General features: G+C 44.8%; 1 protein-coding gene across 1 annotated transcript in view; it reads left to right on the top strand.

The window, feature by feature from the left end:
* LOC120029983 (E3 ubiquitin ligase RNF157-like) overlaps nucleotides 1-23,584 on the top strand; it is a 31,407-nt gene that overhangs the window by 5,204 nt on the left and 2,619 nt on the right. The window contains exons 3-17 of the mRNA XM_038975297.1: nucleotides 8,585-8,673; nucleotides 9,187-9,336; nucleotides 9,433-9,550; nucleotides 10,121-10,231; nucleotides 10,679-10,726; nucleotides 10,956-11,027; nucleotides 11,394-11,553; nucleotides 14,444-14,556; nucleotides 14,642-14,874; nucleotides 15,181-15,283; nucleotides 15,377-15,485; nucleotides 15,612-15,823; nucleotides 15,953-16,018; nucleotides 17,397-17,445; nucleotides 19,665-19,778. Of these exons, the coding sequence (XP_038831225.1) occupies nucleotides 8,585-8,673; nucleotides 9,187-9,336; nucleotides 9,433-9,550; nucleotides 10,121-10,231; nucleotides 10,679-10,726; nucleotides 10,956-11,027; nucleotides 11,394-11,553; nucleotides 14,444-14,556; nucleotides 14,642-14,874; nucleotides 15,181-15,283; nucleotides 15,377-15,485; nucleotides 15,612-15,823; nucleotides 15,953-16,018; nucleotides 17,397-17,445; nucleotides 19,665-19,778 (1,747 nt within the window). The remainder of the gene's footprint in view (nucleotides 1-8,584; nucleotides 8,674-9,186; nucleotides 9,337-9,432; nucleotides 9,551-10,120; nucleotides 10,232-10,678; nucleotides 10,727-10,955; nucleotides 11,028-11,393; nucleotides 11,554-14,443; nucleotides 14,557-14,641; nucleotides 14,875-15,180; nucleotides 15,284-15,376; nucleotides 15,486-15,611; nucleotides 15,824-15,952; nucleotides 16,019-17,396; nucleotides 17,446-19,664; nucleotides 19,779-23,584) is intronic.

Below are 23,584 nucleotides of genomic sequence, written 5' to 3'. Positions count from 1 at the left end.
TGCCTGTTTCCTCCAGCATCTTCACAAGGTGATATTAATATGGCGCCGGAAGAAATGGCAGCAGTTTTACGGGTAACCAACCAATTGTGTTTTTTTTCGCATTACTTGTAACTTATTTTGTACATAATGTTTCTGTAACCGTATCTTACGGCAAAAAAGAGCTTCTGGATATCAGGACAGCGATCACTCACCTCGGATTAGACTGAGCTTCTGGATATCAGGACAGCGATCACTCACCTCGGATTAGACTGAGCTTCTGGATATCAGGACAGCGATCACTCACCTCGGTTTAGACTGAGCTTCTGGATATCAGGACAGCGATCACTCACCTCGGTTTAGACTGAGCTTCTGGATATCAGGACAGCGATCACTCACCTCGGTTTAGACTGAGCTTCTGGATATCAGGACAGCGATCACTCACCTCGGTTTAGACTGAGCTTCTGGATATCAGGACAGCGATCACTCACCTCGGTTTAGACTGAGCTTCTGGATATCAGGACAGCGATCCCTCACCTCGGTTTAGACTGAGCTTCTGGATATCAGGACAGCGATCCCTCACCTCGGTTTAGACTGAGCTTCTGGATATCAGGACAGCGATCCCTCACCTCGGTTTAGACTGAGCTTCTGGATATCAGGACAGCGATCCCTCACCTCGGTTTAGACTGAGCTTCTGGATATCAGGACAGCGATCACTCACCTCGGTTTAGACTGAGCTTCTGGATATCAGGACAGCGATCCCTCACCTCGGTTTAGACTGAGCTTCTGGATATCAGGACAGCGATCCCTCACCTCGGTTTAGACTGAGCTTCTGGATATCAGGACAGCGATCCCTCACCTCGGTTTAGACTGAGCTTCTGGATATCAGGACAGCGATCACTCACCTCGGATTAGACTGAGCTTCTGGATATCAGGACAGCGATCACTCACCTCGGATTAGACTGAGCTTCTGGATATCAGGACAGCGATCCCTCACCTCGGTTTAGACTGAGCTTCTGGATATCAGGACAGCGATCACTCACCTCGGATTAGACTGAGCTTCTGGATATCAGGACAGCGATCACTCACCTCGGTTTAGACTGAGCTTCTGGATATCAGGACAGCGATCACTCACCTCGGATTAGACTGAGCTTCTGGATATCAGGACAGCGATCACTCACCTCGGATTAGACTGAGCTTCTGGATATCAGGACAGCGATCACTCACCTCGGTTTAGACTGAGCTTCTGGATATCAGGACAGCGATCACTCACCTCGGATTAGACTGAGCTTCTGGATATCAGGACAGTGATCACTCACCTCGGATTAGACTGAGCTTCTGGATATCAGGACAGTGATCACTCACCTCGGATTAGACTGAGCTTCTGGATATCAGGACAGCGATCACTCACCTCGGTTTAGACAAATATTTTTTTCTACAACAAGCAGGACGCAGAGGACATTCTCCAAACACCCGAAAGGGCCGACACTCCCGTTATTTGCAAGAGGAAGCGACGCAGGTACAGAGGACAAAGAGCCGGATGCCTCGTTAGGACCCGGAGAAGGCGAGTGGGAAAGCTGCCGTTACCTTCAATACTACTCACCAACGTGCAATCATTGGACAATAAATTAGACGAGGTACGATCACGAATATCTTACCAACGGGACATTAAAACTGTAATTTCCTATGTTTCACAGAATCGTGGCTGAATGACGACATGGATATTCAGCTAGCGTGATATACGCTGCACCGGCAAGATAGAACAGCACACTCCAGTAAGACGAGAGGGGGGCGGTCTGTGCATATTTGTAAACAACAGCTGGTGCACGAAATCTAAGGAAGTCTCTAGATTTTGCTCGCCTGAAGTAGAGTATATTGTGATAAATTGCAGGCCACACTACTTGCCTTGAGAGTTTTCAGCTATACTTTTCGTGGCTGTTTATTTACCACCACAGACAGATGCTGGCACTAAGACCGCACTCAGTTAGCTGTATAAGGAAATAAGCAAACAGGAAACCACTAACCCAGAGGCGGCGCTCCTTGTGGCCAGAGACTTTAATGCAGGGAAACTTAAATCAGTTCTACCAAATTTCTATCAACATGTTAAATGTGCAACCAGAGGGGGAAAAAATTCTAGATCACCTGTACTCCACACACAGAGATGCGTACAAGTCTCTCCCTCGCCTTCCATTTGGTAAATCCGACCACAACTCTATCCTCCTGATTCCTGCTTACAAGCAAAAATTTAAAGCAGGAAGCACCAGTGACTCGGTCTATAAAAAAGTGGTCAGATTAAGCATATGCTAAACTACAGGACTGTTTTGCTATCACAGACTGGAACATGTTCCAGGATTCTTCCAATGGCATTGAGGAGTACACAACATCAGTCACTGGCTTTATCAATAAGTGCATCGAGGACGTCGTCCCCACAGTGACTGTACGTACATACCCCAACCAGAAGCCATGGATTACAGACAACATTCGCACTGAGCTAAAGGGTAGAGCTGCCGCTTTCAAGGTGCGGAACTCTAACCCGGAAGCTTACAAGAAATCCTGCTATGCCCTGCGATGAACCATCAAACAGGCAAAGCGTCAATACAGGGCTAAGATTGAATCATACTACACCGGCTCCGACGCTCGTCTTATGTGGCAGGGCTTGCAAACTATTACAGTCTACAAAGGGAAGCACAGCCGCGAGCTGCCCAGTGACACGAGCCTACCAGATGAGCTAAATCACTTCTATGCTCGCTTCGAGGCAAGCAACACTGAGGCATGCATGAGAGCGTCAGCAGTTCCGGACGACTGTGTGATCACGCTCTCCGTAGCCGACGTGAGTAAGACCTTTAAACAGGTCAACATACACAAGGCTGCGGGGCCAGACAGATCACCAGGACGTGTGCTCTGGGCATGTGCTGACCAACTGGCAGGTGTCTTCACTGACATTTTCAACATGTCCCTGATTGAGTCTGTAATACCAACATGTTTCAAGCAGACCACCATAGTCCCTGTGCCCAAGAACACAAAGGCAACTTGCCTAAATGACTACTGACCCATAGCACTCACATCCGTAGCCATGAAGTGCTTTGAAAGGTTGGTAATGGCTCACATCAACACCATTATCCCAGAAACCACTCCAATTTGCATACCGCCCAAATGGATCCACAGATGATGCAATCTCTATTGCACTCCACACTGCCCTTTCCCATCTGGACAAAAGGAACACTTATGTGAGAATGCTATTCATTGACTACAGCTCAGCGTTCAACACCATAGTACCCTCAAAGCTCATCACTAAGCTAAGGATCCTAGGACTAAACACCTCCCTCTGCAACTGGATCCTGGACTTCCTGAAGGGCTGCCGCCAGGTGGTGAGGGTAGGCAGCAACACATCTGCCACTCTGATCCTCAACACTGGAGCTCCCCAGGGGTGCATGCTCAGTTCCCTCCTGTACTCCCTGTTCACCCACGACTGCATGGCCAGGCACGACTCCAAAACCATCATTAAGATTGCAGACGACACAACAGTGGTAGGCCTGATCACCGACAACGACGAGACAGCCTATAGGGTGGAGGTCAGAGACCTGGCCGGGTGGTGCCAGAATAACAACCTATCCCTCAACGTAACCAAGACTAAGGAGATGATTGTGGACTACAGGAAAAGGAGGACTGAGCACGCCCCCATTCTCATCGATGGGGCTGTAGTGGAGCAGGGTGAGAGCTTCAAGTTCCTTTGTATCAACAATAAACTATAATGGTCCAAACACACCTAAACTGTCGTGAAGAGGGCACGACAAAGCCTATTCCCCCTCAGGAAACTAAAAAGATTTGGCTGCAACATTGAGAGCATCCTGACTGGTTGCATCACTGCCTTGTATGGCAATTGCTCGGCCTCTGACCGCAAGGCACTACAGAGGTACTGGGCTGTATGCACTACCATCACTGGGGCTAAGCTGCCTGCCATCCAGGACCTCTACACCAGGCGGTGTCAGAGGAAGGCCCTAAAAATTGTCAAAGACGGCAGCCACCCCAGTCATGGACTATTCTCTCTACTACCGCAGGGCAAGCGGCACCGGAGTGCCAAGTCTAGGACAAAAAGGCTTCTCAACAGTTTTTACCCCCAAGCCATAAGACTCCTGAACAGGTAATCAAATGGCTTCCCGGACTATTTGCATTGTGTGCCCCCCCTCCTAACCCCTCTTTTACGCAGCTGCTACTCTCTGTTTATCATATATGCATAGTCACTTTAACTATACATGTACAGTCGTGGCCAAAAAGTTTTGAGAATGACACAAATATTAATTTCCACAAAGTTTGCTGCTTCAGTGTCTTTAGATATTTTTGTCAGATGTTACTATGGAATGCTGAAGTATAATTACAAGCGTTTCATAAGTGTCAAAGGCTTTTATTGACAATTACATCAAGTTGATGCAAAGAGTCAATATTTGCAGTGTTGACCCTTCTTTTTCAAGACCTCTGCAATCCGCCCTGGCATGCTGTCAATTAACTTCTGGGCCACATCCTGACTAATGGCAGCCCATTCTTGCATAATAAATGCTTGGAGTTTGTCAGAATTTGTGTGTTTTTGTTTGTCCACCCGCCTCTTGAGGATTGACCACAAGTTCTCAGTGGGATTAAGGTCTGGGGAGTTTCCTGGCCATGGACCCAAAATATTGATGTTTTGTTCCCCGAGCCACTTAGTTATCACTTTTGCCTTATGGCAAGGTGCTCCATCATGCTGGAAAAGGCATTGTTCGTCACCAAACTGTTCCTGGATGGTTGGGAGAAGTTGCTCTCGGAGGATGTGTTGGTACCATTCTTTATTCATGGCTTTGTTCTTAGGCAAAATTGTGAGTGAGCCCACTCCCTTGGCAGAGAAGCAACCCCACACATGAATGGTCTCAGGATGCTTTACTGTTGGCATGACACAGGACTGATGGTGGCACTCAACTTGTCTTCTCCGGACAAGTTTTTTCCGGATGCCCCAAACAATCGGAAAGGGGATTCATCAGAGAAAATGACTTTACCCCAGTCCTTAGCAGTCCAATCCCTATACATTTTGCAGAATATCAGTCTGTCCCGGATGTTTTTCCTAGAGAGAAGTGGTTTCTTTGCTGCCCTTCTTGACACCAGGCCATCCTCCAAAAGTCTTCGCCTCACTGTGCGTGCAGATGCACTCACACCTGCCTGCTGCCATTCCTGAGCAAGCTCTGTACTGGTGGTGCTCCGATCCTGCAGCTGAATCAACTTTAGGAGACGTTCCTGGCGCTTGCTGGACTGTCTTGGGCGCCCTGAAGCCTTCTTCACAACAATTGAACCACTCTCCTTGAAGTTCTTGATGATCCAATAAATGGTTGATTTAGGTGCAATCTTACTGGCAGCAATATCCTTGCCTGTGAAGCCCTTTTTGTGCAAAGCAATGATGACGGCACGTGTTTCATTGCAGGTAACCATGGTTGACAGAGGAAGAACAATGATTCCAAGCACCACCCTCCTTTTGAAGCTTCCAGTCTGTTATTCAAACTCCATCAGCATGCCAGAGTGATCTCCAGCCTTGTCCTCGTCAACACTCACACCTGTGTTAACGAGAGAATCACTAACACGATGTCAGCTGGTCCTTTTGTGGCAGGGCTGAAATGCAGTGGAAATGTTTTTGGGGGATTCAGTTCATTTGCATGGCAAAGAGGGACTTTGCAATTAATTGCAATTCATTTGATCACTCTTCATAACATTCTGGAGTATATGCAAATTGCCATCATACAAACTGAGGCAGCAGACTTTGTGAAAATTATTATTTGTGTCATTCTCAAAACTTTTGGCCACGACTGTACATACTACCTCAATTGGGCCGACCAACCAGTGCTCCCGCACATTGGCTAACCGGGCTATCTGCATTGTGTCCCACCACCCGCCAACCCCTCTTTTACGCTACTGCTACTCTCTGTTCATCATATATGCATAGTCACTTTAACCATATCTACATGCTACCTCAATCAGCCTGACTAACCGGTGTCTGTATGTAGCCTCGCTACTGTATATAGCCTCGCTACTGTATATAGCCTGTCTTTTTACTGTTGTTTTATTTCTTTACTTACCTATTATTCACCTAACACCTTTTTTGCACTTTTGGTTAGAGCCTGTAAGTAAGCATTTCACTGTAAGGTCTACACTTGTTGTATTCGGCACACGTGACAAACTTTGATTTGAAGGTCCTTTGCTGTTGTTCTGGGATTGATTTGCACTTTTCACACCAAAGTACGTTCATCTCTAGGAGACAGAACGCGTCTCGTTCCTGAGCGGTATGACGGCTGCGTGGCCCCATGGTGTTTATACTTGCGTACTATTGTTTGTGCAGATGAACGTGGTACCTTCAGGCGTTTGGACTTTGCTCCCAAGTATCAACCAGACCTGTGGAGGTCTACAATTCTTTTTCTGAGGTCTTGGCTGATTACATTTGATTTTCCAATGATATCAAGCAAAGCTGCACTGAGTTTGAAGGTAGGCCTTGAAATACATCCACAGCTAAACCTCCAATTGACTCAAATGATGTCAATTAGCATATCAAAGCTTCTAAAGCCATGACATTTTCTGGAATTTTCCAAGGTGTTTAAAGGCACAGTCAACTTAGTGTATGTAAACTTCTGACCCACTGGAATTGTGATACAGTGAATTATAAGTGAAGCAATCTTTCTGTAAACAATTGTTGGAAAAATTACTTGTGTCAAGCGCAAAGTAGACATCCTAACCGACTTGCCAAAACTATAGTTTGTTAACAATAAATTTGTGGAGTGGTTGAAAAACAAGTTTTAATTACTCCAACCTAAGTGTATGTAAACATCCGACTTCAACTGTACATAAAAAATGAGTACTATATATAAATACTTTTTTAAAAGTTATTAAAGTATAAATGACCAAATTTACGATAGATTGTCACACATTTTCTGTTAATTACTGAAGATTCCGGTAACTTTGTTTTCCAGGTAGGGTTGCAAAGCTACCAGTAATCTACCAGAGTCACATTAAGACTATAGAGAGAAAGAGGGGAGTGTGTGTGTGTGTGTGTGTGTGTGTGCTTGCATGTTCAGATCCCATAGCAGAACTCTACTGGTGTGTGTTTTTTGAATGTGTCGGTATTCCGTATTTTAACACATCTGGGCCCAGCAGGAGCCTTTCCTGGAAACCACACACACACACTCATACCTCCCCCCAGAGGAGCGGTGTAGAGGTATCCAACCACATCCTCCCTCCCTACTGGATGGCATGTTCCATAGAGGTTCTTCTATACACATTTTACAGTACATTCAGTCATTTAGCAGACACTTATCCAGAATGACTTACATTCTGCGTGCATTCATCTAGAATAAGTAAACAACCGCAGATCAAGGTCACTAAACCTGTTTTCTAAAATGGCACGTTATCAGCCTGATCGTGCCAGGAATAAAGAAGTATAAACCACACCTTTAACATAATGCATTTGAGATAGTTTAATGCAGGAAAGGTTACAAGGTATGAATGTAGAATAATGTTATTCAGAATGAATTTGAGCATGGAATGAGGTTGGATGATTGTTAGATGGTTGTAGAATGGAAGAGTCTTGAAAGGTGCCGTCAGAGATGGTGTTGCAAGATGGAGAGGAAAACTGGATGATTTAAGTGACGGCTCGGGATGGTTGAGACATCGTGATGGTTCGGGATGGTTGAGGCATCGTGATGGTTCGGGATGGTTGAGGCATCGTGATGGTTCGGGATGGTTGAGGCATCGTGATTGTTGACGGAGCTTGATGGCTCAGGATGTTTGGTGGCGCTTAATGGTTGGTGCAGGTTGATGGTTGGTGGAGGATGATGGTTGATGGTTGGTGGAGGTTGATGGTTGGTGGAGGTTGATTGTTGGTGGAGGATGATGGTTGATTGTTGGTGGAGGATGATGGTTGGTGGAGCTTAATGGTTGGTGGAGGATGATGGTTGGGGAGGATGTTGCTTGGTCGTCGCATGGATCGGGAAGGGGAGATGAAGACTGAGTGTTGGGGTGGGAGTCCTGGTGGTCTCTGCTTCTCAGCACAGAGTTAATCCCCCTTATGGACCCTTAAAAACAGGGAGAAGGGAGGAGACGGGTGGTGGAGGGATGATGGATGACGGGTGGTGGAGGGATGAGAAATACAACAACAGATTAGGATAACAGGATCTGGATACTATAGACGCAGCCGTTCACTGGCGAGGAGATTGTTTGATTGTTGAGAGGGGAGGAGATTTAAGTTGTTACAGGTGTCGTCTTTCCTCCCAAACTTTAGTTACTTTACACAGACATCATAATGTCAGTTAAATAGTTAAGCGTTGGACATTTTGTATTTTTGACCCACTCAACTCTCTTCTTACACAGTCAGCAACAAAAACACAGTACACCGGGGAAAGACGCTCAGATTGTGCAAAGTCCAGTAATAAAAGTGGGGAAAGAAAATGTATCCATTGTTTTAAGTGGGTGAAGTATCCAGGACAATGCTTTGCACTAACCCACCTGATTCAACTGATCAAGGGCTTGGTGATTAGTTGATCAGATCATGTGACGCCTTTGTCATTGTTATTGATGTGACCTTTTGTGATTGGTTCCTTTACAGTTTCCCTATGCGGCCCCGCCTCCTCAGGAGCCAGTAAAGACGCTACGAAGCCTTATAAACATCCGTAAAGATACACTGAGGCTCGTACGGTGAGTATCTCACACACAATTTACTTCTAGTTTATATCCCCTTCATTATTATTTTACTTATGCTTACAGATGTAAGATCTTAATTGCATCACCCTTTTGTTGCTGAGAATTTTACCGCACAGCAGGAAATGCAAACTTGTAATGTTTCTGAGGTTTAAAAAGGCTTCTAAAGTTTGTAATTTCCACTTTTTTAAATTGTCAGACTTGATTTTCTCAAAGGAAAATGTTTTAACCCCTACCAAAAAGGTCCATTTAATTATAATCCACATAATAATTCAGGATTCTTTAGGATTCTTTCCCTCCTGTCTCAAACCGGCTCAAATTAAAATCCTACATCTGTAGTCTGTTTTATTGCACTAGTCCAACATCTTAACTTCTCCCCCTAGAACCAAATAGCTGGCCGGAGGCTTTCACAAGCTTTGGTTGTGGGTTGCCGAGCTTACTCCCTATACTGTTATTACATTATTGTAACGGTGTGTAGATGACGCTAGCTGTGTTTATGCATGCTGGCAGGTGTAGTGAGGACCTGAAACTGCCAGGGGAGGACGTGGCAGGGAAAAGCAAAGCCTGTTACAACATAGAGTTCACCTTCGACGCTGACACACAGGTGGCCATCACAATCTACTATCAAGCTATAGAGGAGTTCCACAACGGAGTGCCTATGTAAGTCTGTGTGTGTGTGTGTGTGTGTGTGTGTGTGTGTGTGTGTGTGTGTGTGTGCATGTTTATCTCTTCTAACTCTCTGCATCTCTCCTATAGCTACATTCCCCAGGACAGCTCTCTCCAGTCAGAGACGGTGCACTTTAAGAGAGGAGTCTGTCAGCAGTTCTGTCTGCCCTCCCACTCCATCAATCTGTCGGAGTGGGCCGATGAGGAGGTACGGTCTGTGTGTGTGTTTATGCATATTACTAACGAAGTATGTGTGTTTTCAGTGTATAACCTCTCTTTATCTCACCCTCTTTTCTCTCTTCCACCACCCCCTCTCTCTGTCTCGCTCTCTCTCTCTTCCTCCACCCTCTCTTTCTCTCTCTCTCTCTCTCTCTCTCTCTCTCTCTGTCTCGCTCTCTCTCTCTCTCTGTCTCTGTCTCTCTCTCTCTCTCTCGCTCTCTCTCTCTCTCTCTCTCTCTCTCTCTCTCTCTCTGTCTCTCTGTCTGTCTCTCTCTCTCTCTCTCTCTCTGTCTCTCTGTCTGTCTCTCTCTCTCTCTCTCTCTCTGTCTCTCTGTCTGTCTCTCTCTCTCTCTCTCTGTCTCTCTGTCTGTCTCTCTCTCTGTCTCTCTCTGTCTCTCTCTCTCTCTCTCTGTCTCTCTCTCTCTCTGTCTCTCTCTCTCTGTCTCTCTCTCTCTCTCTCTGTCTCTCTCTCTGTCTCTCTCTCTCTCTCTGTCTCTCTCTCTCTCTGTCTCTCTCTCTCTCTCTCTCTCTCTCTCTCTCTCTCTCCCGCTTTTTCTAGTTGCTGTTTGACATGGATAAGGATGTGTTTCCCATGGTCGTTCAAGCGACAGTAGACGAGGGGGAAGATCACATGGGTCACTCCCATGTACTCCTGGCCACCTTTGAGAAGGTAAGGAGCTTTAAGTCTGATGTGTTGTAGGATTGTAAGTAAAGTGTTACATTTACAACGTGTTGAAGTATGTTAACTTTTACTCATTAGGTATCTTAATGTTTGTCTGACATGTTTTGAAATGTTTGACTCTTAAAAGTATCCCACTGGGCACAAACTGGTTGAATCAACGTTGTTTTCCACATCATTTCAACAACAACAAAATGTATATGATAACATTGAATCAAGGTGGAAAACTGATTTCAGTCATCAAAATGTTTGTCTTTTTTTCATCCAACTTTTAAGCTAAATCCAATAACATGCTTCAAATGTTTGTAGATTTCACGTTGAATTCACGTTAGTTGTCAACTCAATCAAATGTAAAGACTAGATGTTGAAATGCCGTCTGTGTCCAGTGGGATTGGATTGTTACAAGCGTCAGCTAAGTATCTACTGTTTGTTCCACAGCACATGGATGGGAGCTACTGTGTCAAACCTCTGAAACAGAAACAAGTGGTGAGTTTGTTTCTACCAAGTCCTTTTCCTCTCGCTCTCTTCTCTCTCTCTGTCTTCTCTCTATCGCTCTCTTGTCTCACTCTGTATTCTATCTTGCCCCCCTCTCTTTCCTGCCTGTTATTGCCTCCTCCCTTCTCCTCCAAACCCTCTCTCCCCCTTTCACCATCCTTCCTGGTATGTTTTATAGTGAAACCTTCTCTCTCTCATCCCCAACATGTTTCTTCTCCAGGTGGATGGGGTGAGTTACCTTCTTCAGGAGATCTACGGCATCGAGAACAAGTACAACAGCCAAGAATCAAAGGTACCAAGTTGAGAATTTGGTTGTTTAGGACATGGACTAGTGAACACCTGATTTAACTCATTGAGGGCATGATGATTAATTACCAAGTTGAATCAGGTATTTTTTTTGTCCGGGGCTACAATAAAACTATGCACTGTTGGAGGTACTGGAGGACTGGAGTTGGGAACCATTGCTCTAACCAGTTCTACAGAGAGTCGTTTTGAACAAAAAGCATTGTGTTCAGTAGTCCATGCCCTAAACACACTGGGTTAGAGTATATGGACAGTGAATCTCATTTTTACTGTGTTTGACCAAGCTACCATACTGCTCTCTGAATGTAGTGATGTCTTAATTGATTGATTGATTGATTGATTATGTTGTCCCCAGGTTGCGGATGATGAGATCAGTGATAACAGTGCGGAGTGTGTGGTGTGTCTGTCGGACGTCCGCGACACACTCATCCTGCCCTGCAGACACCTGTGTCTCTGTAATGCCTGCGCAGACACTCTCCGCTACCAGGCCAACTGCTGCCCCATATGCAGACTGCGTGAGTCTATAATGTCTATAATGCTACAAAAGACCTTTGTAAGCCATACGTTGGCATTTGTGAGCTTCATAGCAATACCTAATACATTCTCAGTTAAATCAAATCACATGTTATTTGTTACATGCACCGAATACAACAGGTGTAGAACTTACAGTGAAATGCTTACTTACAAACCCTTAACCAACAATGCAGTTTTAAGGAAAATAAGTGTTAAGTAAAAAATAACAAATAGTTAAAGAGCAGCATTAAGATAACAGTAGCAAGGCTATATACAGGGAGTACCGGTACAGAGTCAATGTACAGGTTAGTCGAGGTAATTGAGGCAATATGTAAATGTAGGTAGAGTTAAAGTGACTATACATAGATAATAACCAGAGAGTAGCAGCAGCGTAAACGAGGGGCGGTGGGGGACAATGCAAATAGTTTGATTAGCTGTTCAGGAGTCTTATGGCTTGGGGGTAAAAGCTGTGAAGAAGCCTTTTGAACCTAGACTCCGGTACCGCTTGGTGTGCGTGCGGTAGCAGGGAGAACAGTCTATGACTGGGGTGGCTGGAGTCTTTGGCAATTTCTTGGGCCTTCCTCTGACACCGCCTGGTATAGAGGTCCTGGATGGCAGGAAGCTTGGCTCCAGTGATGTACTGGGCCGTACGCACTACCCTCTGTAGTGCCTTGCGGTTGGAGGCCGAGCAGTTACCATACCAGGCAGTGATGCAACCAGTCAGGATGCTCTCGATGGTTCAGCTGTAGAACTTTTTGAGGATCTGAGGACCCATGCCAAATCTTTTCAGTCTCCTGAGGGGGAATAGGCTTTGTCGTGCCCTCTTCATGACTGTTTGGACCATGAAAGTTTGTTGGTGATGTGGACACCAAGGAACTTGAAGCTCTCAACCTGCTCCATTACAGCCCCGTCGATGAGAATGGGGGTTTGCTCGGTCCTCCTTTTCCTGTAGTGCACAATCATCTCCTTTGTCTTGATCACGTTGAGGGATAGGTTGTTGTCCTGGCACAACACAGCCAGGTCTCTGACCTCCTCCCTATAGGCTGTCTCATCGTTGTCGGTGATCAGGCCTACCACTGTTGTGTCGTCAGCAGACTTAATGATGGTCTTGGAGTTGTGACTGGCCATGCAGTCATGGGTGAACAAGGAGTACAGGAGGGGACTGAGCATGCACCCCTGAGGGGAACCCGTGTTGAGGATCAGCGTGGCAGATGTGTTGTTGCCTACCCTTACCACCTGGGGGTGGCCCATCAGGAAGTCCAGGATCCAGTTGCAGAGGGAGGTGTTTAGTCCCAGGGTCCTTAGCTTAGTGATGAGCTTTGAGGGCACTATGGTGTTGAACGCTGAGCTTTAGTCAATGAATAGCATTCTCTCATAGGTTTTCCTTTTGTCCAGGTGGGAAAGGGCAGTGTGGAGTGCAATAGAGATTGCATCATCTGTGGATCTGTTTGAGCGGTATGCAAATTGGAGTGGGTCTAGGGTTTCTGGGATAATGGTGTTGATGTGAGCCATGACTAGCCTTTCAAAGCACTTCATGGCAGACGTGAGTGCTACGGGTCGGTAGTCATTTAGGCAGGTTACCTTAGTGTTCTTGGGCACAGGGACTAATAGCCTAACTGTTACCCCATCTGCAGACTATGTGAGTCTATAATGCTGCATAAGACCTTCGTAAGCCATACTCTGGTATGCATAAGACCACCAAATCAATACTTAAAGACCCACCTCGGAGGAAGTTGCTGCACCTATTTCGAGTAATTCCCATCCTAGAGCTGAAATTCTCGTTTAGGTTCCACCTCGAAGACTGACACAGGCTGCTAATACATGTTCAGGAATTGGAGGGTGGAAAATGTTGTGGTGATTTTCAAGTGTAGCAGAGAAATAACAACCAATAAGGCATTGACTGTCAGCTGTCAGTGTAACTAGCTAGCATGCTAACCTTTGCTAGCTAATGAAAGTTATGTGAGCACCATTTCAGTTAAGACGGGCACACTGTAAGTCAGGTGAAAATAATTATTTCAGAAAGAGACTAGCAGCCTACCTGTCAAGAGGTCAGTCACAGCTAAACCCTGCCTATAGTTGTTGACATGTTGAGGGTTGACGTTTGTCTGACTCTTACTGTTTGATAATTCCATGAAACTGTGTCGGATTCCAGACGTCATTAGTGTTTGGACATGCACACGGATATGATCAAATAGCTATATTCTTTGTTCTCTCTGTTATCATTTTAGCAAGCTAGCTAGCTAGCTAAATATCAATGTTTGTTTTGCATGGTCTGGTGCCCCGGGTGGGTGGAGATTTCTCTTTAGGATCAATTGAATGGTCAAAAAGGAGCAAACCCTGCACACCCGGGGCCGTGGGCCATGCAAAACCATTTATCTTAGGGCGACAAGGGGAGCGGGGTTCCAAAATGCAATCATATCATGCAATTTTACTATCGATAATATGGTCATATTTTTTTCATGTAGACTAGCTCAGTAATAAGTTACATTTGACAAAATATCCAATATGCATTATGATAATTTTCTGGTAAAAAAAGGGGAGGTGCAAAAACAGTTTCACCGCGACTCGCAAACTTTGTAGGTGTTTCTGATTAATAAACAATGCCATATTGGTGGGTGGTACCATTCAAATAAAACCCAGCACTGAAACAAAACTTAGGCAAAAAATAATTTATAGGTCATTTCATAGTAAAATAAATGTCATATGCACGAATTTGCACAAAGTGTGCAGTTTTTGTCACTTTAAGCCCAAATATATCATACTTTACTAAAACAGTTACTTATTGACTTACATTGTTGTGCAGCATCATGGGTAAGCTCTGGCCATCTTTCAACTCGAAAAAATTGAATTCTACTGATGTGGGCGTTTAGTCATGTTATAATGCGTCCTTAGCGTTCCGGGCCCTGCTGCAGATCCGAGCCATGAGGAAGAAGCTGAGTCCTCTCTCTCCTGCCGGGTTTAACCCCGTTATCACCTCCCAGACCTCTGACTCAGAGGAACACTCGGTATGATATATACAAACACAGCTTTTGTTCTTAAATACAGCGTATAGCAACATGACATCTCATCTCCTTTTTTCGTTCCCCCCAGGCGTCGGACCACATCCCCCCAGGTTATGAGGCCGTGTCTCTCCTGGAGGCTCTGAACGGGCCCCTGAGCGTGTCTCCCTCGGCCCCCCCTCTGCAGGACCTCTCTGGGGGCCACGTCTCAGGGACCCTGCCCCACTATAGCAGTGAGACCCACCCCGCCCCGGCACGCTCCATGTCCCCCCTGGACCACTCCAACTCCAGCCAGGGACTCAAACTGAAGAAGAGCGGCTCCAAGTGAGAGGAGCATACACTTGAAGACACAGGTTGTGTCCCAAATGACACCAAATTCCCTATATAATGCACTACTTTTGACCACTACCCTATTGGCCCTGGTCAAAAGTAGTGCACTACATGGGGAATAGGGTGCCATTTGGGATGCATATATGCATACAAACATACTGTACATTTGAATAGGAATTAATTTCCTAGGACTTTTAAAGGTTTAGCTAATAGAATATCTTTCTTTCGGGACAAAGGTAGTGTTGTGAGTGTTTGTTGTGGTGTTTATGATTCTGACTGCTACATTATGGGATGTGTCAGGTCTCTCTCCCAGAATTCTTCGGTGCTGCCCGAGGAGGAGGACGAGAAGTCAGAACGCAGTGAATCAGAAGTTCAGGCCTGCCGCCGGAAACAACAACCGGAGGTACACTGACACAGTGTGTGCGTGTGTGTCTGTTTGTCTCCGGTGTGTGTGTGTGTGTGTGGTTGACCTTACTCTGTCTGCTCTCTGTTCCAGAGTGGTGTAACTCCAGAGAGTGAGAACCTGACTCTATCTTCGTCTGGAGCCATCGACCAGTCCTCCTGTACTGGAACACCTTTCTCCTCCACCATCACCTCCCCTGAAGGTGGGCCTTCTGCTGGGGCTGGCTGGCAGGCGCTGCTAGAGGGTGGCCAGTGGGCAATTAGAAAATGTGTCAAATTATAAAACATTGTTAATTGTCTCTTCTTCTCTCTGTTTCTCCCCCTCTCAGACCAAGTGAGCAGTAGCCTGGCCCAGTCAGTCATGTCCATGGCTTCGTCCCACAGCCATCACTCTCAGATCAGCACTGACACCCTGTCTTCCATGTCCGGTTCCTACCTGGCTGGGCCGGAGGTAGAGGGGGAGGAGGGGGGAGAAGCAGAGGGGGAGGAGAACCAGGATGCACCCATGGAGAGCCGGGGACCCTCACAGCAGGATGGGGAAGTGAGACGGGGGAGAGAAGGGAGAACAGGGGTGGAGAGAGTGAGGGAACACCTAGAGAAGTGGCTTGTCGAAATCTCTGACATAGAGAATAACTCTTTCTTTCTCCCTCTTTTGTTGTCTCTTTCTCAGGAGCTACCCATGGAACCAAAAGAACAGAACTTCTCAGTCGCTGTGTCAGACGAGCAGGATTCAGAGGTGCATATATAGTAGGGTCGTTCCACGAAAAGTGCCTGTTTAGTAGGGTCGTTCCACGACGAGTGCATATGTAGTAGGGTCGTTCCACGAAGAGTGCATATATAGTAGGGTTGTTCCACGAAGAGTGCATATATAGTAGGGTCATTCCAAAATATTGCATTTTAAAAGCCAGTTATATTAAATTAAGTGCCCTTTAATATAGGCCACATGGAGAATTCAATAAATCTGATTTTTAACATGAATAAAGGCTTGCTAAAGTGCCAAAATACAGGATTTTCACATGTCCCTCTGTCAACCCTGCGTCACCTCTAGGAAGATTTTAACCCACTTAATCCCCCCCAAAAATGTATCACCATCATTGTAAAGCCTTAGTTTTTTTGTTGCTTTGACAAAGTCCTTTCTGAAGATGATTATTTATTTAATGTTAGTAGAGATTGTGGTGCAGAAGAGCCAAGCCTAGCCAGCACTGTTCCCTTAACGAGGGTGGGGCAGCCCTCTAATTGACTGCCTAAAGACTTAAAGGTGTGCAGCTCTGACTCTGTGGGGAGAGCATTCTGGAGAGCACATGTCACGTGAGGTATGGACAGGACCGATATGATTGGCAGCGCTTAAGCTTTTGGCTTGTCCTGTCGACTTTATGTTAAAGTCTGACCCTGTAGAGCTCTGCAAGAGCCAGGATGTCATTTTCATTTTCTTAATAAAAGCCACTTTGTTTGCACCGCGTTCCTGTCTCCTGTGCCTTTACCTTTGAGTTATTACCTATGCCTAACACCCTAGACAGTGTAAAACCCCTTGCACTGTCACAGTGATTCATTTACATCTGTCCCTAATTTTAAGGTCAACCCTGTTACGTGAACTGAACTCTCGTTTTAATATGGTGAAACTATTCCTTGTTCAATGTATCTAGATTATTTTAAAATCGAATAGTTAAATCAGGTGAGCTGGTTCTACTCTTTTTGGCCATTTTCATATTTTTTTTGTGGTGGAAAACTGAGCGGGTCGAGCATAACATGTCAACCCTGTTACCCAGAGATAGACAGGCTAGAATATATATATATATTTTGTGGGGGTGGGTGACGCTTCCATTTAATTGGCACTCCTGTTGCACACAACAAGCTTCCATTCCCCCTGTCACAAGGGAATTTATGGCTGATTTTAAGATGAAATCGTCAAACCTGTTACTTAATTTGGCACTTAACATGCTCTTTGTGACAGAATTTTTAAATGAGATGAAATCAAGTTTTTTTGGACCCAAGTTGCACTTCTCAAAAGGCACCGAATTGGTGGAATGTACCTAAACTATATGAATGGATATAGATACAAAACGTATAAAATATACAATACAACATAAATCCAACTGTCTCTCTCCTTCTCACAGGGAAATGATGTCACAGAGGAAGACTGCCCCTCCCCTTCCCACGAGCAGGGTAACTATGTGACCTCTTATTGACCTCTCACCTCTGACTCCTGCTTTACCCGCCTCACTATTTGGCCATGCTGGAAAGGACAGAAGTATGGGGCAGTCTAACCACTAATACAATGTTATCCACTAATCCTAACTTAAAGCCTCCTTACCCTTGCCTTACATTAAAAAATATATATAATAATAATCTCCAATACTCTCATCAATTCTGACGACATTGCCACTTGTCCTTTCTAACATGGCATTCTAGTGACTGACTACCCTGTTACAGCACCCTATACTTTGATCTACCATAGAAAGACCATTATTAGTGAGATAGCAGGGTGTTTTAAGTGGTGCCATGCTAGATTCTCTCTACTGTAAATGAAAATGTGGGCTAAAATACTGGCCATCGGTGAAATCATCACAAATCATGCGTTTGCACCTTTGCACTTGGCTCAGTTTGCTCTGTGTGTGTGTGTGTGTGTGTGTGTCAGTCAGACCTGGTTTAAATACCTATTTTATGTGTATTTGAGTATTTTCTAATACTGTGACCAAAATAAATGAGCCTACTTCTATTGAAATGATTTTCAAACAATTTCCTATAAATAGTCTACTATTGGAAAGTATTTTCAAATACCTGGGTTAAATGGGAGTATATGTGAGTCAGTGTATTTGACTATTTTAAAATACTTTCCAAGTGTATTTCCAAATACATTCCAATATTCAACTACTTGTCTTTTCAAATAAAATATACAGTATTTAAATACTTACTTCCAAATGTCGTTGAAAGTACTTGAAATCCCCTAAATAGTATTTGTATCCAGGTCAGCTGTGTATGTGTGTGGGTTGTTAGCTTGCCAATGCTTGTGTGTTTGCCTGCTGTGCTCTGCATGCGCTGCTTAGATTCCACACCCTAATATGCAGTTGTATGTACAGTATATTTGTGTGAGTGTGAGCCTCTCTCTCTCTCTCTCTCTCTCGCTGTCTGTGTGTCTCTCTCTCTGTGTGTGTGTGTGTGTGTGTGTGTGTGTGTGTGTGTGTGTGTGTGTGGAGTCATACTCCATCTCCTCATCCTCCTCTCTTCCTCCTCCACTCCAAAGTGATAAATTGGGCTTCAATCTCTAACCCTGCCTCTCTGTGTCCCCAGAGTTTGAATGCGTGTGACCCCAGAGTTTGAATGCGTGTGACCCCAGAGTTTGAATGCGTGTGACCCCAGAGTTTGAATGCGTGTGACCCCAGAGTTTGAATGCGTGTGACCCCAGAGTTTGAATGCGTGTGACCCCAGAGTTTGAATGCGTGTGACCCCAGAGTTTGAATGCGTGTGTCCCCAGAGTTTGAATGCGTGTGACCCCAGAGTTTGAATGCGTGTGACCCCAGAGTTTGAATGCGTGTGTCCCCAGAGTTTGAATGCGTGTGACCCCAGAGTTTGAATTTGTGTGTGTGTGTAATTTATGAATGTGTGTTTAAATGCTTGTAAGTCTGCATGTTTGTGTATCTTGTGTGTATGTTTGTGACATCTTAATCACCATGCATGTTCTGACTAGTATACAACTTCTTAATATTTATTTTTCTCCAGTCGTAGTCGGTTTGCATGTGTGTGCGTGCGTATGCGTGTGTACACATTTTACTATAATTGTGTGTGTGCGTGTGTACATGTTTTATTATACTTGTGAGTCCCAGAAGTCCTCACAAGAATACTAAACCAACTAAAATTCAGAGAAGTGAGGATATTTTGCCGGTCCTCACTTGTAAAAAGGCTATTTTAGGCTTAGAGGTTAGGTTTAAGGTTAGCGAAAATAAGATTTTGAATGGGAATCAATTGTTGGTCACCAAAAAGTCCTCACAAGTATAGTAAGATGTATGTGTGTGTGTGTTAATATGGAGTGGTGCTATTGGCTGTGTGCATTAAATAAACAATAACAAACAATTAATAAATGAGTTAATAAGGAAACCAAAGGAATCCTGTCTCTATATATGTTCATGTGCGTATGATATATGTTTGCATGTATCTGTCCCTGCTGCACCGTGTGCCAGCTTCCATGTGCATCCTCTGAGCCTGCTGAGCCACATGCTACTCATCACCATCACATGATCTCACCCATGCCCTCCTTTACACACACACACACACACACACACACACACACACACACACACACACACACACACAAAACTAGCTACACTCCTGGCCCCGTCCCCTGCTGTGCCTGGCTGCTGTTGTTTGACCTTTGCCCTCGCTTGCAGGTGGGCGGAGCAGGTGTCCAGAGTTGGCCAATAACAATCAGGGCGTCGCCCTCTGCGACACGCACTGTTTGGGGGGGCTGGACAATGAGCAGGTTCCCGACTGCCGATTCGCCGGTGAGTGGCAACCTACCGAACATGGACCAATCAGAGCTGAGACTGGGGCGAATGGGGAGAGAAAGGGGTGTCAGTGTAAGGAAATAAGAAGTGAGCGAGGGATCCTGGACGAGAGGAAAAACAGTGGAACAGAAGTCAGGGTAGAGTGAGGAGAAGAAGATTGAGAGGGTGGAGAGGGCAGGAAGTGGCAGACACAGGTCTACAGAGCTTTAAGTCAAAGCTGAGGCTCCGATGTATCTAGCCAAGATTTGTTTAGCATAAACATTTGCCCTTCAAATGTCTGTCTACTACTGTTGTTTCATCTCAAAGGGCTCAGTAAACAGGTGCAGGAAGGGAATGAATGAGCCAGACTAAATCAGGCTGTAATTGGCGTCAGCAGTGGGATCCATCCATACCGAACACTGACAGCATGTCTTTCTCAGCAGTTAGAACAGGAGGCTTCCTTCTCATCATCCACCCTTCTTTCACTGTTGTGGTTGTCGTCTGTTGTTGTTTTTCTCAATAGCGGGTAGTTGTGCAATCTCTTCCTACTCTCCCCCCAGTAAAAAACTCCTGTGTGCGTGTCTTTCTGTTTGTGAGTGTGTCTGATTGTGGATATGTGAGAGTGTGTGTGTCTTTGCATATAACTGTGTGTGTTTGACCATGTTTTATTTGTTTGTGTGTGTGTGAGCTTTTGTGGTGTTCTATTTGTCCGTGTACTGTTTGTCCGTGAGTGTGTGTGTGTGAGAGAGAGGGGGGGTGTGTGGGTGGGTGAGTGTGTGTGTGTGTGTGTGTGAGTGAGAGCGCGTGTGGGTGTTCTATCCGGTTCATCCCAGAGCTCCAAGTTCATGTTCAGTGTCTGCCAGTTCCGAGCCGCTTTGCTAATCGTCTGCGACTCATCCCTCCCTCCATCCAACTCTCCCTCTCCTCTGCTTCTCCCTTGCTTGCTAGATGTGCCCCTCTGTTGTGCTGACCAGAAGCAGGTTACAGTGAGGGAGGGGTGAAAGGCTTTGCTTCTCAAGAGATAATCCCAGTACACAGCAGTGTGTCAAGATCCAGGTGCTGCTTTTGACAAGAACAACAAGTATCCAAAACCAGTGAAAAAAACGTTGCTTTAACTTTATCTCTGTAGCGCTCTAACATGGGCGATGTTTCTGCGGCCACCAACTCTCAAACTATTAGTCCCTGTTTTCTGGCCTTTTTGTTACAAAGCTCAAGCCACAGAGTGAACACAAAGATTTAGACATCTGGCTACTTGAGCACAGTCCCTATTTTAATAATTAGACGAAGCCTTAGCTCCTCCCATTCCTGTAACTCCCAACTTATTGACCTCTGACCCCAGTCCCTCGCTCTCCCTTGGTCGCCCTTGTACCCACCCACCCCCTCACCCCTTCTCTTTGTGGTATTTGAATTCTCTGTGCCGTAAATGTGTTCTATTCTCTGTTTCTCTCCTTTATCCATCATTTCATATTTTCCGTCTCCTCTTCGATGTCCCTCTCTCTTTCTCTCTCTCTCTTTCTCTCTCTCTCTCTGCTCCCTTTTGGATGGACAGATGCGGATTCGTGCCCTGTGCACATTGAGGAATAGGTATGGCTATAGCTGTGGCTAGCTGGTAGGTCAGAGGATATTCACTAAACTAAAACCACAGGCTCACGCTATTGACACTGTAGACTGCTCTACCTGTTAAATAACCACTACCTGGTAAATAATTACTACCTGGCTACCTGGGATATAAACACGACATGGTTACCTGGTAAATAACCGCTACCTGTTAAATAAATAGCTGTTAAATACCCACTACCTGTTAAATACCCACTATTTGTTAAATACCCACTACCTGGTAAATAACCACTTGTTAAATAACCACTACCTGGTAAATAACCACTTGTTAAATACCCACTACCTGGTAAATAACCACTTGTTAAATAACCACTACCTGGTAAATAACCACTTGTTAAATAACCACTACCTGGTAAATAACCACTTGTTAAATAACCACTACCTGGTAAATAACCACTTGTTAAATAACCACTACCTGGTAAATACCCACTACCTGGTAAATAGCCACTACCTGGTAAATACCCATTTGTTAAATAACCACTACCGGTAAAAAAAAAAACTACCTGTTAAATATCCACTACCTGGCAAATAACTACTTGTTAAATACTACTTGGTAAATAACCACTACCTGGTAAATACCCACTACCTGGTAAATAGCCACTACCTGGTAAATACCCACTTGTTAAATAACCACTACCGGTAAAAAAAACACTACCTGTTAAATACCCACTACCTGGTAAACACCCATTTGTTAAATAACCACTACCGGTAAAAAAAACACTACCTGTTAAATATCCACTACCTGGCAAATAACTACTTGTTAAATACTACTTGGTAAATAGCCACTACCTGGTAAATAACCACTTGTTAAATAACCACTGCCTGGTAAATAACCCCCACCTGGCTACCTGGTACATAACCACTACCTGGTAAATAACCACTACCTGGCAAATAACCACTACCTGGTAAATAACCACTACCTGGCAAATAACCACTACCTGGCAAATAACCACTACCTGGTAAATAACCACTACCTGGAAAATAACCACTACCTGGTAAATAACCACTACCTAATAAATAACCACTACTTGGTAAATAACCACGAATCCCCGAGCCAGTAAATACCCACTAACCACTACCTGGTAAATAACCGCTTCCTGGTAAATAACCACTAACTAACCACTAACTGGCTACCTGGTAAATAACCACTACGTGGTAAATAACCACTAACTAACCACTACCTGGTAAATAACCACTTGTTAAATAACCACTACCTGGTAAATAACCACTACCTGGTAAATAACCATTACCTGGCTACCTGGTAAATAACCATTACCTGGTAAATAACCACTACCTGGTAAATAACCATTACCTGGCTACCTGGTAAATAACCATTACCTGGTAAATAACTGATACCTGGTAAATAGCCGCTACCTGGCGAACAACCACTACCTGGTAAATAACCACTACCTGGTAAATAACCATTACCTGGCTACCTGGTAAATAACCATTACCTGGTAAATAACCGCTACCTGGTAAATAACCGCTACCTGGTAAATAACTGCTACCTGGTGAATAGCCGCTACCTGGCGAACAACAACTACCTGGCAAATAACTTCTACCTGGTAAATAACCATTACCTAGCTACCTGGTAAATAACCATTACCTGGTAAATAACTGCTACCTGGTAAATAACCATTACCTAGCTACCTGGTAAATAACTGCTACTTGGTAAATACCCACTACTTGGTAAATAACCACTACTTGGTAAATAACCACTACCTGGTAAATAACCACTACCTGGTAAATAACTAGTAACTGGTAAATAGCCGCTACCTGGTAAATAACTAGTAACTGGTAAATACCCACTACCTGGTAAATAACCACTTGTTAAATAACCACTACCTGGTAAATAACCATTACCTGGCAAATAACTTCTACCTGGTAAATAACCACTACCTGGTAAATAACCGCTACCTGGTAAATAACCGCTACCTGGCAAATAACCACATTTTAAATAACCACTACCTGGTAAATAACTGCTAAATAACCATAGTGTGATCTAGATCAGTGATGTCTTACCTTTCTCCTGGAGAGCCAAACGGTGTTGAGAGTTTATATTAGTTTCAGCCCAGCACTCAATCATCCATCATTGACTAATCCTCAAGAAAACCTTGATTAGTTGAATCAGGTGCTGGGCTGGTACAAAACCCTGCATATAGCTACCGTAACTCTCCTGTTTTTCAGGGACGAATCCCAACTTGAGA

Source organism: Salvelinus namaycush, chromosome 35, assembly GCF_016432855.1.
Source record: "Salvelinus namaycush isolate Seneca chromosome 35, SaNama_1.0, whole genome shotgun sequence".
In the NCBI taxonomy this organism is placed as follows: Eukaryota; Metazoa; Chordata; class Actinopteri; order Salmoniformes; family Salmonidae; genus Salvelinus; species Salvelinus namaycush.
Note: the sequence above shows the minus strand (reverse complement) of the source record. Positions and strands in the feature narration are given on the sequence as shown.